The sequence below is a fragment of the Pelodiscus sinensis genome, chromosome 14 (genome assembly GCF_052426305.1).
Source record: "Pelodiscus sinensis isolate ZL-2025 chromosome 14, ASM5242630v1, whole genome shotgun sequence".
Classification (NCBI taxonomy): Eukaryota; Metazoa; Chordata; order Testudines; family Trionychidae; genus Pelodiscus; species Pelodiscus sinensis.
This window is the reverse complement of record NC_143065.1, coordinates 9,633,245-9,649,610: the sequence shown is the minus strand read 5'-3', so window position 1 is coordinate 9,649,610 and position 16,366 is coordinate 9,633,245. Positions and strand designations below refer to the sequence as shown.

Genomic DNA, 16,366 nt, shown 5'->3' with positions numbered 1-16,366 from the left:
CCATCACCAGCAGCAGCCCCGCCCAGAGGTTTAGAGGCGGGAAGGAACCCTGCTGCGTCCATAGCAGGTGCATGGTCCCTGGGGCAGTGCTTCTCCACCCCCGTGGCCCTTCCAAGAGTCTTCTGAGCCCTGGTGCCGAGAGGCAAAGAGAGTAACAGCTTCATGGGACCCTACGGCAAAGGGGCCCCAGGCAACCGTCCTGTTGCCGCACCTTAACCCATCCTGCTGCCCTTTGAGGCTCAGCCCCCAGGCGGAGAACCTGACCCAGAGGAGCCGATGCCTCCCAGCAGACCTGTGGGGACCCCTACTCGACCATCTCTGCCCTATGGCACAGGGACCTGCCAGTCTGCAGCTCTGGGCGCTCAGGCTGCTGGAGCCAGGTACCGACTGCACAGCACTCGCTTGCCTTGCCCTTCTACAGCAGCCATGAGGGGACTTTTTGCTACTCAGCATTGATTCCCCTTTAGCCTCCCATCAGCCCAAACACTACAGCAGCCAGTGGGCCCCATGAGCCATCCTCCATCTCAGTGGGCCGCGGGACAGTCATAACCAAGACGGCCCTCGGGACAGGGCAGTTTGGCTGGGGAGCGCCGATAGCAGCGCTCGGATGAGATGCAGAGGGCGTGCATGGCTCCTGCACCTCCCTTCGCTCTTGTAATACCAGCAGGAAAAAACCTCCATTGCCAAAAACCAGCAGTCTGGCAACCCAGTGCAGTAAACCAACGGCCTCGTGGGCCACAGAACCGCAATGGGCTGCAGGTTGCCCCCCACTGCTCTGCAGGCCCCTCCTCCGCTGCAAACACTGCTCAGCACCAGTTGTGGGTACAGCAGGCGTGCCAGCACAGACCAGGTGCCTGCTGCCAGCACAAGCAGCCTCACAAAGGCGTCTCAGTACCAGTGCTGACCGCTGCAGGTGGCACTGCATGGCAGGAGCAGTCATTAAGGACAAGCTAAGGCCCACAGTGAGGGGGAGGGGAGAGGAGGGCCCTTTTCAGAGTACCCATTTGCTGGACAGAATGTGTCTCAGCCCATGCATGGCTTCAGGCTTCTCGGAAGTCACGTGGCACGTCTGAAAGCAATACAGCTCGGGCATTGTTCAGGGAAGACAGCTGAATTTGTTAGAGAGTCTAAAAAAAATCTGATTAGTCATTGAACATTACGAGCTCTGATGCATAGCTGGCTCATGCTGCTGCCCAAGCTCAGAGCTGCCAAATGCATCCCTGCTGACCTCCCTGTGACACAGACTGGCAGAAAGTTGTGTTACTTGGGGGCCATATGCAACCCCCACCGCCAGCAGGGAACTGCCCCAAGGCGCTACCAGGGCTGCCTACTCCAGCCTTCGGGGGATTAACACCATGGTGACAGTCCCACCAGATCTCAGGTTAACAGCCCTTGGGTATGCGGGAGCCTGGTCAAGTGGGGGAGTTACTTGCCTCCTTTGTTTGGACCGCCCAGGTCTCTGTAGTGGAGCTGGGCTCGCCTACAAATTGCTCCCCAGGTAAGTGCCTAGCAGGTAAGATCTGTACCGTGAGGCCAAGAATTTCCAGACAGGCTGAGTACTTTACTGCATCACAGCATTGGTTAACTAAGTGGAATCCTCCGCATTAGAAGCTGAGGTCCCAATCCCGCAAACTCATTATGAGCATTGCTCCACCAAGGTCGGGAACTTCCCGAGCACTCCTCCTGCACACAGACTGCTGCCTGCCTGCGGGCACTAGACTGCAAGCCGTGTGTGCTGTCTGCGCGAAGCTATTCAGTGCAGGCTTCCTGCTCGCCCTTGAGACCTACCAGGACTGTACTCCAGAGTCCCCGGCTCCGTAGGTGGAGCCAGGACCAGATGCCATCACCCCCAGGACTCCCAAGCTTGTTTACAATGGAGGCGCCGTTTTGTCAGTGCTCACAGGAGTCATGGCTTCCAGGACTTTCCAGGGCCTCCAGACTTGCACTGCTGCCAGGGCAGCTGGGCCGGGAGGGACACGATGCCGCTTCCAGAGGCAACGAGGAGCTGGATAGGGAGCCTGCCAACCAGGCCTCCCACCCCAACTACCCTCCACCCCCCAGAGCACAGGCAGCCCCCCCTCGCCAGGGGTAGAGCGCACAAGTCATGGCTAGGTCACAGGCCGTGAATTTAAGTCTTGCTTCCAGGCCATGGCCCGTCCATAACTTTCTGAAATCCCCTGGACGGAAATGCAGCCTGCACTGCAGTTGGGTCCTGGCCTGCTCTCCGCCTGGCGCTCTGCTTCTCAGCATTGCCAGAGACTGATCAGGGTGCCAGCTGAGGGGTGGGGGCACAGCCCCCCCTTTCGTACAGGTGCTCACTGGCGGAGCTAGAAACTGGGGAAGGAGCGTTCTGCATGCAGAGGAGCTCTCTGTGCCTCCCTGGGGCAGCAGCCAGTGCAATGTTTACAGGGGCAGGGTGATTAAAGGCAAGCCCAGCCCTTTCTTACCTTAAACAGAAATCCCTCTGCTGGAGGGAGGGGTGGGAGGTGGCCCTGCTGAAGAGACTGCAAGGGACTTGAAGCTGAACCCTTTCTGACTTCCCTGTGAGAGACTGGCAGGAAGTTGTGCTCAGAAAAGGGGAGGAGACCGAGGGGCCAAAACCCAGGGAAGAGCCAGCAGTGGTAGAGATTCCCACTGGACATGGGGTGCCCAGAGCACCTGGGCCTGTGTATTTTCCCCTGGCTACAGCAGTCCTCCCATGTCTCATCCCTCCTGCCCAAATCTAAAACATGGAATTCTCTCGGCATTAGCGGTGCTCCTGTGAGACCTGCGACTCCAGCACCGGAGCGTTGTGTTTAAGAGTCTGCTGGAAAGTAACCAGCCTTTGAACAGAAGTGAAAGCAGCGCTGCCAAGTCTCCTGAGTGAGTCACGAGTCTCAGGACTGTTGCTAAAGCCTCAGCACTTGGAGACAAGTCGACCTGGTGATTTCAGCCCTCGTTCTTAAAAAATGAAGTTTAGCCCTTGTGGCTGGGGCAAAAAGCTTCAAAAGGAGACCCAAGTACGTAAAGGTTCAGAAAGGAGACAGCCAATAAAGACACCAAAACTATTCAGTCTTGTGATTTCAAAGCCACTTTCATGAGTTTGGCAAGTCAAAATCATGGTGTGACCATCTGGACTTGGCAATACTATAAATGACATGGAAGTGTCCATTTTACTCAGGAAAGTCAGTTTCTAGGTTACCTGCAATAGTTTAACACCCCCAGAGCCAAGACATGTGCAATATAAACTCCCAGGGCCTTGTTTCCACAAGTGAAATCATCGGTTCCACATTTGAACTGCAAGAGGGCAATAGAAAGGCAACTAGATTTTTCTGCAGGTGTTTCAACTGTTGCATTCAAGAGTTAACAGACTGTACACTAACATTTTAAACACCAATGTCTCTGAAGTGAGATGACCCAAGATGTGAGAACATGTTACTATTAGAGCTAAGTGGGTCAAATATTTTATATATAAAGGAATCAGTCTGTGCTCCTGTCACCTAATTTGTAAGTCAGGGCAGGGAACCTTTTTGTGTGTTGGGTCCACTGACCCACAAAAAAGTCTGTTGAGGGTTGCACTCAAGTGAGAAGCAAAACAAAAACAACCCCTCACTGACATGGCCTGCAACTGAGGAGAAAAACTCCCCCCACATGCCAAAGTCTAGGGGGCCCCAGGCTAGTAGATTGTACCCTCCAGCCCCACAGTGATGCAGTGGGAACTGGAGTGCCAGTGTGGGGGGGCCCAAGCCTCAGGGGCCAGATCCAGGCAAGCGGGGGGCCACAACCAACCCCTGGGCCCAAGGCTCCCCACCCCTGTTCTAAGTTGCCCCCCACCCCCACTCTGACACTACACCCCTCCCAGCCCATGGGCCCCAGGGAGAGCCATGGACTCTGCTACAGCATCACAGAGGAGGCTCTGCAATAGCCCCACAGCAGACCTGTAGTGCAGATACAGAGGCAGCAGCCCCTGTCCAGGGGGAGGAGGGAACTGAGCAGGCCTGCCTGCCGGGCTCCTAATACACTTGAAATGTAGCGCTGCAGCGGGGGTAGGGCCTGGCTCCTGCGCAAGCCGGGACTGAGGGGGCTGCTGGCCTGCCTACTGAAAAATTCACTGGTGGCGGCGGGGATGCATGCAGTCTATAGCATTAACCTAGAGGCTCTTGCTTATCGGTTACTTGACTACAGGGTCACAGCCCGAATCTCTACTTACTGTGCCGGAGATTGATCTGCTGCTGTTCAATGTAGCAGTCTAGTAAGGATGTGCCAATCGAATGCTGAGGCTGCTCCTGCACTCGCATTCACAAGGAGTAAGAGAAGCTGTCAGGAGCATTTGCTCCCATCCACCTCCCGCTGCGGAGACAGTGCCAAGCTCGGCAGCAGAGACGGACCCCCGAGGAGGCGTGAGCGGTGCTCAGCCTGCGCAGACGTTTCAGCACAGGAGAGGCCATGCACAAGCAGCAGCCGGGTGGATCCGTTCGCCAAGCAGAGAGGCACACAGAAGATGGCTCATGCAAAAGGTGCAACATTGTTGCCACAGGCACAGAGACCAGTGCCCATGTCTCCACTATGCCTGCTGCTCCCTGGAACAGCACTGCAATGGCCCAGCAGTTTAGGAGCTGCACTTGTGGGGGGGAGGGAGCAGAGACGGAAGCCCTGTGTCCGGGGCAGCAGATGTTGAACATGGTGCAGACTTGTCAGAGCCAGTTGTGGGAACAAACTTGCAGAGAAAAAGCCCCGTGTCCTGCCTAGCCCACTCCAAGAAGAGCTCCGCTGCGGCTTTCACCACCTGGCTAAGTGCAAGCAGCCTGTCTAGGAGTCGCCAGAACAGTGACAGGTATCACCCCTCCTGGCTTGGAAAGCATCTGCAAAACACTTGGCATCCCTTCTGGGACATCTAGCGTCACCAAGTCTGCTCCATGTGGCAGAGCCAGAGGCAGGGACGGGGACTCACTGGCCATCTAGCACACAGCACTGGGAAGGGATGCAAACAACTAGTGGCTTAGTCAACTACTAAACTACTCTTATCAGACGCAGCAAGGTGAGGGAAGCAGAAACTGGTGCTGGGAGAGCCGGCTTAAAAGCTGGTTCCCCTAGTACTCTGTGGTGCGGAGGGACGGTGCAAGTCAGGACAGTTTAGTCTCTGCTCACACCACCCCCGGGACTGCTGCGACTCTGCACTGTAATGTAACAGCCTGTTGGGCTCTTACTACATTTAAAATGCAGAGCGGGAGCGCCCCCCACGCCATAGACTAATCAACTAGCCAATGGAAATTCCATCCACTACTGGATTAGTTAAGTAGCCGATACTTCACACCCCCAGCACTGGGCCACCTACAGCTCTGCCTCCTCACTCCCTACAGAAGACAAAGGTTAAGAATGTTCCGCATGGATAATACTGCATTAATACCATTCACACACATTAGCTGAAAGGAGCAGCTATTATTCCCCACACCTGGGGCAAGCTCACACCCATCAATCCTATGGGAAAGCACCAGATTTAAGGCAAGCGCTGGTTTTACTTACTATGCAGAGTTCTCTGGTAACACCCTCCCCCCCCCCCACACACACCCGTCCATGTAGCCAGACGTCTTACACAGGTTGAATTTTGCACAATGCTGAGTATGCGGTTAGCACCGAGGGCAAAGGTGCCCTGGATTTGTAGATACTGCATTTGCCTGAACTGTTTGAGCTTCCAGTTTGCTTTCTTCCTTTCCAATAGGACTGGCCCTACCATCTGAATGGCTGTTGGCCCTGAACCCTAATGCCAGTTAGTGTTTTGCAATGAGAAAGCTCACGGGACCATCTAGCAGGGCGTTTAGGTGCCAGGGGGCCATTTGCATGCTCGTATGGAAAGCAGAGCCCAGAGTTCCAGCACAGAACATGTCCAAACCCCTGGGTTCTACCCCTGGCTCTAGCACCAATTCAGACCATGATGAGTCACTTTAGTGGTGCGCCTCAGCTCCCCATTTTACACAACTGCAGTCACATTCTTGCCTCAGGTCTAGAGAGGGTTGAATTGATCAGCACTGGGAAGCAAGATGCTGAGACGCAGGCCTTGGCCAAGGTCAAGGAAGGAGCTGAGCCAAGCAGGCTGTGGGGAGATGTGCCAGGATGTTGGTGGGGATGATCAGGCATCAGCACAAGTTGAAGACTAGGGAAGACTTACAAGGTTCTGCAGACAGTTGTAATCTCCATGCCTAGCGTACACACAAGTGGGTAACCGGACAGCATGCACAACTGCATGCTGATTTGCAGAGAGCAGGAGAAATATGCAGCATTAGCATCAGTTCCAGCAGCCAAGACTTAAAAGCAAACCTGTCAGGTCAAATGTAGTGCATTTGCTGTGTTGCAAAGCCCAGGAACACACATTGCTCTATTTTAAGTATCAATTAGACTTTCCCTTGCCAGTGTCTGATGCAGGGTGCAAACCAGAGACTGATGATATATGCAAGAACAGAGAAGCAGAGACACTTCCACTATCCAGTTATAGCTGCAGCCTAGAGGAGTGCTGAGTTATGAGGACAGATTAAACATTCCCTATAATGCAGGGCAAGTCTGAAAACTGGGCCATGCACCTTTAAGCTAGACAGCAACTGCCAAAAAAAAGCAACTTGCATGCATCTAAAACAGGCCCCAACGTTTATACAGGCTTGTACCACGTTGCCAGAAGGGCTGGAGTGCACCTGATCTGAGCCTGGCTCCAGGGCTAATTTCCACCGACATCAAAGCCAAACAAACTCCACTGCAAGGAGAGTGCTCAGGGTTACCATCCCAGCCTGCTTCCTCCCACTTACCCTTCTGCCTCCGGCACACGTGTCTCTCCCAGGACTCTGATTCTGCTCCTACGTGATAAATGGCCAAGCATCTCCAATGTCTTCCGACTGTCTGCCACACCATTTAGGGCGTTCTCCACTCCCCCTCCAGTCTGCTCTGTGCTATTCAATACCACATGGGGTAGAGCATTTCAGCAGGAGGGAGCCTGTGCAGGCCTGTGGCTCTCTGCTGCTGTGCCTGGGAGCAGCCTCTCCAACTGGCAGCAGCACCCGTGAGTCAGCTGTTTTTAGTCGCTTCCCACCCAGCCACACTATGAATACAATGGAGTCTGGGGACTGTTTCACACCACCACAGACAGACTGAGCCGCGTTCTAAGGAGCTTAGTTCTGGGGTCCCAAGTTCACTTGCACGGGCCGAGTCAGATCCATGCCACCAAACCTGTCACTGTTAGCTGGGACCTGCCCCACAGACAGGGAGCCCCAAGAGCAGTTGCTGCCAGCACCTTCGCTCCATTCTGACAGTACTCCTGTCAAGCAACCCCAGAATACTCTGCCCTCTGCAGAGTCAGCAGAGAAGGGGCTATAGTATTTGTCCTTGCTCACTGCAGAGACCCCCTCGCGCCCAGGATGTCTGGGACTGACGGAGCAGGCACATGCTAACTGCCAGTCTTGCAGAGCCTGCCCTCTGCGCCCAGCATGCAGTGACCCCCTTTGACAGTGTTGTCAAGCCAGCACGGCTCCTGGGCCATCTGCCCCAGGCAATCAGGTGCCCTGTCAGAGGAGCCACTACTGGGATCTCTGCTGCCTGGCCCGACCAGCTCTAGCAGCTCTTCTGCTGGCAGTGCACACGCGCCTTTCCCTACCGACTGGCTTTCACACCCCCCCGCCCCTGGCACTGCTGGGACTGTCGCTCTGCAGCCTCACACCACATGGCCTCGTTATGCCAGCCCAACAGGCCAATGTGGCCAGGTGCAATGCAGCAGCAGGCCAAGGTGCTGTAGTCTGCTGCAGTGAGCAGTCTGAACCCAGGCACAATCCTATGCGAGTCAGGGAGAAAAGAAGAGGAAGAGCTCTCTCTGCAGATACAGCAGTGACCGGGGCTCCTGGTAACAGCAGATCTCTTCTGGGGTCTGCACCAGACCAGGCCAAGATCTCAATGAAGGTCTGAAAGGCCAGTGCAGCCAAGCAAGAGAGGGCTTCCTCCACAGCCTACGGTGTTCGCGCAGCATGTTGGCTGTACGTTCGGGTTTTACCTCTGCTTGCTTCGGTTCCCGGGTTACTGCCCCAAGACTGGACGGTTTTCCACCAGAATCTGTATTAGGATTATTTAAATTGAATATTTTTTTTTACTTTGTTTCAGATCATTTTGATTTTTAAAATGAGGCCAAAACATTTTAAGGGCTTGAAATCGAAACATTTCCTCTTGGGGGTGAAAAATGTTTCCTTTGACCAGGAAGGATTCTCCCTCCCCCCCCCTCATCGCTGATATTATATTTTGTTAATTTGGTTTGGAGCTGACCTAAAATTATTTTTAACATTTTAGATTCCAGACTTACAGGTGAATACGGGTTTTTCAGATCACCAGTAATAGAGGATGTTTCTGGGGCACTGCTGAGAGGGTCAAATTGGGGCAGACTGCTTAGAGATGGGGCCGCTTCCAGCCTGGGACTGGGGGTCCTCCGCTAGAAGGCACCAAACCAGGCACAAACAGCACGTCTGTCTGTTACACTGGCCAGCGAGAAAGCAACAAGCAATTTCCATGCCAGGCCTAGTGCCAGCAATGCAGAGCAGACTGATGCATAAGCCATTAGCAGGCCAGGGTGGCTTGGAGCTACTTGAGCAATCTTAGAACATTGCAGGGCACTGCTGGATTACAGGCTGACTCAGCCTCCTTTGATCTGAGGTGCTAGAGTCAGCTGTACCAGTAGCAGAACTTGGCTCTGTCACTCAACAGGTGCAAGGGAGTTTGACTTGTATGCAACGGCAAGGGCAAGTGACTGGGCTCCATCAGGCCAAGGGAAGGGCAAGCGTCCATGCCCACCTTTGCTCTGAGCAGGGGGAGGCAGGGAGTTCTGTGGATGAGCTATTATCTCCTCCAAAGGAAGCGGCACCAGTACAGACCGGGGAGGATTTGCACCCACAAGGACTCTCACCAGGATGGCTTTACCACAGTTTAACTGGATTTCCCAGACCCCGTTAAGACAAAGCAGCTCTTGAAGGAGGGCTCACAAACCGCTACCTATTGCGCAGGATCAGAGACTAACCCAACGTGCCCCTCCACTGGAGCCTAGCCAACAGATCGGATTTTTATCCCTGTTCTGCTCACAAGCGCCTGTGCATTTTGTTATTACCTCCATGGAAGTCAGTCAGACAGGCTGCCAGAATGGCAGGTTGTAGGCACAAACAGCACTGAACTCAGTTTCCATTAGATGGCACGATTTAGCCTGTGACCCTATGCTACAGACACGAGTTGGCTCGGTTAAGAATCCAAGATGGCTGTCACGAGGCCAGTTAGTAGCTACCAGGCACTAGCCTAAACTTGCTGCTTGGCAGTATGTGGTTCCAATACATTAGCTGGTTCTCCAACCTGAGCGTGAGCAGCCTGTTTATTGGACAAACAATTCACTGACTGGACGTGGCTTAGGATGCATTAGCTAGTTGATGAATGTACAGTGCTGCAGAACACTGCTGGCACAGGTATTGCGGCCAGTGCTTGGGGATGCCTTTTCATAGCAGTGCAGCGGCTACAGACCCTTCCAGTGCTAGTACAGCTCTGGTCCCTGGGCATGGGCTAAAAAGGGTGTGTCTGTTGGGGAAGCAGTTAAAGCCGCCTGCCAGCGAGCAGAGGCTGGGTCTGCCAAGGCCTGTGCTAGGGACATTAAAATGCATCTATTTGTGTAAACATGCAACCACTGAAAGATTCAGCAGTTACACATTTTACACACGAGGGCAGGCAGCTCAATGGGGAGCTGGCTTTTAAGGGAGGCAGCAGCGCGGGTGGAGCAAGCGGCTAGGTGGGAGCTGGCTCCCCCTGTGTACCGGCTCCCACCTACCCCTGCCGGATACAGGCTAGGGATGTGAACATGTACCTGAGTACATGGTTAGCCACCTGGGCTCATCAGTTAACCCTCTTGGTTACATGTAGCCCCCTCAGACTGGTGTGTGCAGGGGGAACACCCCAAATTTATGGGAAAATGTTACAGCAGTAATTTCAGCAATGTAAAGCATCTCAATTGAAATAAAGTTTTAATACTCCAGCCAGGGACGGAGAGTTTAGGTCAATAACAGGAATTAAGTAATTTCACATGGGTTAAGCAAGCTGTTTTATTTTTAGCTGTAGAAGTGGTCTGAATTCCATTCTGCACTAGCCAACCGTGGTTTTGCTTTGAAGCAGCATGGAGGAAGCCATCTCTTGCAGGATCTAAGGGCTCTGCAGTGGGGAGTGGGATTAAAAAGCGGTTCCTTGCAGGGCTTTACCTCACAGATCGCTCATGTGCTGCCGTCAGAGTACACGGGCACGCAAACTAAACCAGCGCTTTCAGGACAATGGAGGCAGCAGACGATGCCGTGTCCCTCTGCTAAGGAGAAGCAGGGGGCCCTGGATGCACTGAACACTATTTCCTGGTTTTAAACTGGGAAGGGAATTCTGCATTCCAGGAGATGCTCTGGCTGGAATCAGCCAAGGCCAGTTATTTCCTGTAGCAGCCCTTCCCTGGACACACGAGAACAGATTTCTGGGACTTGAGTCAATATTCTTAGCCTGACAGACAGTTTTAGTGGCAGCAGTGAGTTGAGTGTTCCTCTCCTGCCACAAGACAGTCGTTAAATCCTGTAGCCAACAGATGCAGCAATCTTGGTCTGCGGCAGCCGCTACCTCTCGTCTTGCCTGGGGAGCGCACGCTCCTTGGCAGAGGGGCAAAGTCTGTTCCACCCTCTCCACGGCAGATGGCTGACCCCACAATGCAGTGGAGTCAGCATGAAGAGGCACTGCAAGCCCCATGGCCATGGGACAGAGCAGCTTCCCACCCCCCGGGGAAAGGGGTCAGACGTGAAGCAGTCTGCCTGCAAGAGAAAAACGCCTTCTGCATTTTTGCTGGTCTGCTGTGTCTGGCATAACGGGGCCCTGACCTGACTGGGGCCCTGTGCACATCCACAACAGCAAGACAATTTGTGCTCCAGTTCCACAGGGGCACAAGGTGACACCCTGCCTGCCAGCTCTTCCTTCTCCAGCTCAGGTGCAGCCTGTACCTGGCAGAGGCTGTCGGAAGCTTTAGGGGAGTTCTCAGCTCCAAGAGTCCCCATCCCAGCTCCTCAGTGCTCAAGCCCAGACACTGCAGGAAGCCTGATCTGCGACCGGTTGTTAACTTTCTGCACTTCCCCCCTCCTGGCCAGCTCCCTGGGGAGTTCTACAGCTGAGTCACTGCTAGAACCTTCCCCACTGCTGCTGGCTGGCAGCACAACAGTTCTGTGTTCGGCCCCTCCCAGCCCTGCTCTAGAGACAGACAACCCGACGCTGAGCCCAGCACACCGCAGGCAGGGTTCCCTGATGCCGACCACCCCTGGCCCGTCTGCAGCACCAAGGAGTGACCTCGCACGGCCAGCTGGGAACTCATCCCTCTGGCACAACAGGGATGCAGACTGATTACCAACAGGCTGGTCGCATGCTGCGCAGACCGGGCATGGCCAGGCAAGGCCACCTCACCATGCCTGCGGGCCCCTCTGAGGTGGCGTGCAGCTCAAACTGGGACCCCGCCCCCCCCCCCCCACGGGGAAAAAGTATTTTACCGGGTGCATCACAAAGGGGTCCAGGCCCAGTCTGAACACCCCCCCCCCCCCCAAAAGCTCTGCCCAGGTGCTGAGAGGCAAGACACTGCAGCTGTGGGAGGTGCAGACAAGGAACCGAACAGCAGCATGCTGATACCAGCCTGTCTCCAGCCAGCCACGGCCACCTGGCAAGCGCCACTCCTGCCTCTCCCATTTCCCTCAGTGCAGGGTGCACAGCAGCTAGACAGCGATGGGCAACTGAGGCTAGCGAATGGGTCGCAGGATTGTTACAACCAAGAGTCTCCCAGGACAGAGGAGTCTTGCTACGGCGCTGGAGTACCTAGAGCGTGCAGGTGTGCTGACAGCAGCTCTGACTGGATGCAGGGGGGCATGCTGCTCATGGTCAATGTTGGTGCAGTTAGCACACACCTGACTTTGCATGCCCTTGCTCCACATGCAGGGCACTTCAATGTCAATAAGAAAAAGCGACATGAGTGGAAGCCAGTGGAACCTGGTAACCCTGTGTGTGGACCGTGGCAAACAAAATGTCCTGCAGGCCCCCCAACCCGAATGGGCTGCCCACCGAGCTGGACTGCGAATGCAGCCTCCAGGACAACGCCATGACTGCAACGGCACTGCCAACCAACTGCTCTGGATACGTGAGCATGGATCCTGCAGACGAGATGCTCCTTCCCCAGGTGCAGATGACAAGTTTATGTGGGCCAGACTATGCGCCGTCAAACGCCCTTCCCCTATTTGCACTGCGGGGCTTGTAGCCCCCCATAGAGACTGGATGGCAGGGAGGAATGCAAAACGGAGGCTTTAATTCTGTGCACTCACCGGAGGGGGGTTCACTCCTGCAAGGTGCTCAGCCTGCATATTCAGGCCTGAGCCCATTAGTATCCCCAGTGCCGAGTACTCCACTGAGCTCCACACCCTGTGCATGAGGTATATGCTGCATTACAGCTGTGGTTAACAGTACCCGACGTGTGCCGGATGCGTCCTACAGACCCCAAACTAGGTAACTGCTCAGGAGAGGTTTGCAAGGAGGTCACTGGAGCGCCCCAGACTACTTTCCAGTTGAATTTTCTATAGATTCAGAGGCTATTTAGCGCTGCACAATCTTCATGTCTTAAGTCCCCACTGGAGCTGTGATCTATATTGCTTAAACGTCTGGTTTTTTATTTGCTGCTTCTTCAAAATGCCACTCACAGTTTTAGCCTGCCACTGCGCAATGTACCAAGGCTTTTTATCCCACCGAAGAGCAGAGTGCTGCCATACCGGCGGCAGTAGTTCATGAGAATGGCCTGGCAGGATGTGGACTGAGAAAGACCATCAGAGACTGCTCCAGCTGATCACGTGAGGCCCAGTGCAACAGCAGCAAGAAGTTGCCCCACAACACAGCTTTGCAGGGCATTGCCCCTTACACACACGATGGTGGTAACAATGGCAGGAAATACCCTCAGACCCAGACATTGCTGGCTTGCTTACCCATTGTTCCCGCACTCTGGGGCTGGGGCCATTTATACAGCATTCCCATTTGGCTAGGATGCAAACTGCTTCAAGCCAGGTGGGGTGGCAGCAACCCCGCATCCACGTCCAACTATGCTGTTCTCAGGTCCCTACCTCCGGTTCAGTACCATGGTGCCCGTCGGGCGCGGCCCAAAATGCTTGGTACGCTAGTCGTTATCCAGGGCACTAGCACTGCTGTCCACAGCTTAGTCTGAGACTGCCAATTTCCCCCATCACTAGCCTGGAGGATGGCTCCAGTGATGGGCAGGCAGCCATCAGTTTGGTGCTCCATGGAGCACGTACGGGCCCCTGGTGCCAGGGAAAGCCAGCTGGCTGTTTTGGGATTACAGGAGGGCAGGAATCAGCCTACCGGAGCTCCAAGGGCTCTCAGACCACTCAGGAGAAAGTTCTTCCCGGAGGCCTGAGCTTAAGCCTGATTAATACGGAAGGCGTCTTCCCCTACCAGGGTAGATTGCTTTGCAACAGTCCCTGGAACAGTTCCTCCCCAGCCCCAGGAGGAAGCCGCAGTGAGGCACCTGCACCTCCAAGAGGCCTGCTCTGTGTACCACGCAGATCAGTTTTGCAGTATCTGAAGTGACTTTCAGTGCTGCCCTGGCAGAGTGACCCCCGGCTACAATCATGGGGCAGCGGGAAGGGAGGCACACCCCTACAAGCGCAAGTGCTTTGGTGTGACGCTAGCCAGCAGAACAGCCGCCACCACTTTCCCCCACCCCGGCTGCGGTCACTTCCTTTCCTCCACAAAGTGACCACCCCGATGGAGAGGGAGAAGATACTGCCACCCACATTGCTCTCAGCACCTGCTACGTGCCTAGGGTGCCTAAGTCACCCCTATCAATGCACAGATCCCTAGCCTTCTAACAAAGCAGCATGGCGCTGCTATAAAAAGGAGTTTCTGTAGCAACCAGGCTGAACTTGTGCAAACTCTGCTGAAGCAGGCGATATTTCCATGGACTCCTACTTCAGTCACTAACACCATCTGTGAGGCCGTTCTTTCCAGAGCTTTATCGGAAGGGCTTGGAAAACGAGTCCCCACCTTCCCCTCACACGCTACCTGACCACAGCACAAGGAGACCACTAACCCCAATCCAGAGACGTGAGGGGCACGGAAAGTGGGCTTCCTGAAGCGTATCAGTGCCCGGATCTAGAGCATTCCCTCCTGCTGCAAGCTCCAGCCCACTGAAAGCCAGGGTGAACAGCATTTGGAAAGGGGAAGGGCAGAACAAGAGCCGGTGGGTAGAGATTTAACCCTTGCAAAGCCGAGCGCTAGTCTGCAGGTCTCCAACGCAAGCTGCTGGGTTTGAACACCACAAGGAAAGGGACGCTTTGTTTTCGTTTGAGGCCAGAGAGAATGAGACTGTCCCTCCCAGCTTTTTACCAAGCTGGGAAGCTTCTGGCTGAGTTCAGAGCTCAGTCCACATCCCCACCCCAGTGAGTGCACACCCTAAGCTTGTGTGCTGCAGCAGCACCTGCCACCGGGCACAGGGGAGCCCCCAGAAGCCCCATTTTGCCCTAGTAGCAACTGGCTAGTCTATTTGTCTGGAACGGAGTTTAACTCCACTACCACACTGCAGTGGGGCTCGGGCTAGGTGTTTAGTTCAGTCTCTAAATATACCCTAACCTACTTGCTAGGAAGGTACCAGCAGACTAATCAATCCTCTTGCTCATCTGCACATTCATCCCTCCCCAGACACTGCAGGAGAAGCCTGAGTATTTGTAAGTTATGCTTCCCTTCGGCAGCCAAGACTGGAGTACTCACCAATCCCCCCTCATTCTGTCCCCCGACCTCTCCCTCCATTACACTCAGCATTTACAAGGCCAAGGGCAATCCCTCAGCCAGTACTTACACTTTTCTGGGCAACAGCAGCTTCACTTTTCACAAAAGCAAATCATCAACAACTGTTGCTGCGTGTCAGCAGAGAGCAACTCACCGGACTGCGTGCTGGTCTGCGCTGCAGTATCCGAATCCTGGGTGCTCCACGGTCTGTCCCACCCAGTCAGGTTGAGAGACTGCAGGCCCAGGCATAGGTCGTTCGTATCCGGCAGGCCACGGGGAGACTCTTGCGCAGAGGTGGGGAAAAGCATCCTGCTTGCCACTGTTCCTTCAGAGTCCTGGAAGTCTGCTCAGGTGGAACAAACACAAGCTGACGAGTTCAAGGATTTTCAGCCAGAGTTTGCCAAAGCCTGAAGCCAGCTCCTGCCCGATGGAGAAGCTACTGACAGACTGACAACTGCACCCCAAAGGGGCAGACTGCCATATGTCCAGGAACCAGCCCCCTCCCACCTCTGCCCTCCCTCCACCTTCTATCCCGTCTGCATTACTGACTGGGCCAGCATGTGATCAGGCTGCTGATGCTTACTGTGCTGACAGTGACGTCACTGGGCATGCAATATAACCGCATCATTTATTACAAAATCAAGGTAGAGGAGCACTTCCCCTGGAAGACAAGGCAGCATGCAGCAAGGAAAAGGCTCCGCCACGGTAAATCAAGGGAGGCAGGCAGCACAAAAGCCGTGAGCGCCAGCACAGCCAAAGAGGCTCGAGACAGCAATCCCCGGCAGCAGCGACAGCTCAGCCCCATGAGTTTCAGTGCTATCCAGCTTGCCTGTCGCCGCCCCTCCCCCTCCACCCACAAACCCCAACACACTTTAGTCCTGGACAGACTCCAGCAGCTGGCTCCAGCCCCGACCAGCCACCCAACGCAGCGCTTCACAATTCTGCTAGCATCATCTGTTTGCTGCAACTTGGCCACCGAGCCTCCCTGACTCGGCACTGTTTGCTATTCAACAATACGGATACCCTTCAAAGCCCTCGGCGAGAGGGACAGCGCATTCTATCACAGGCCAGCGGAGCCGGCACGTCACGTGGGGAAGGGATCCGGGCAAGGCAGCGCAAGGCTCCCACTCCCTCCCCACCCCCAGCTCACTCCTCCCATGCAGGGGGAGGGGGGTCAAGCCACAGCGAGTGACGACGCTGGACTCCTGCCTCACTTTGGGGGCCTGGTCCAACCTGCTAGAGGAATGTGGGCAGTTCCGGGTGAGAAGGCCAGTCTGGCGCAGGACCTAGGGGCTGATTAAGCTCAGCTACCTAACCCCAAATTGAGTCCCTCGGGGCACTTGTGAACCAGCCCTATGCCCCACCCATCACAAGCCATTTGATGGGCACCCCACCCAGGCTTGTCAGCAGGGTGCTGCAGGGACTCCTGCCTGTCACCTGGAACTACGGCTGCGTCCCCCCAATCTGGCACTCAGTCTTGTGCCCCCCCTTTCAGCCCCACAGCACAAGCCAAGTGATTTACTGGCCTACATGCCTAGCAGCT

The 16,366-nt window shown here is 54.9% G+C and overlaps 1 protein-coding gene across 7 annotated transcripts in view; it reads right to left on the bottom strand.

The window, feature by feature from the left end:
• The window catches only part of CPEB1 (cytoplasmic polyadenylation element binding protein 1), a 53,902-nt gene that overhangs the window by 15,570 nt on the left and 21,966 nt on the right, over window positions 1–16,366 (bottom strand). For 4 of the 7 annotated variants that reach the window (XM_075897498.2, XM_075897500.2, XM_075897499.2 and 1 more), the window contains exon 3: window positions 14,978–15,166. The exons of 1 other annotated variant lie outside the window; for it this stretch is intronic. In XM_075897498.2, coding sequence (XP_075753613.1) covers window positions 14,978–15,166 — 189 coding nt within the window. Of the gene's footprint in view, window positions 1–4,189; window positions 4,319–6,773; window positions 6,923–14,977; window positions 15,167–16,366 lie in introns of those variants that run through there. 2 more of the 7 variants (XM_075897503.2, XM_075897504.2) reach the window with 2 other exon arrangements.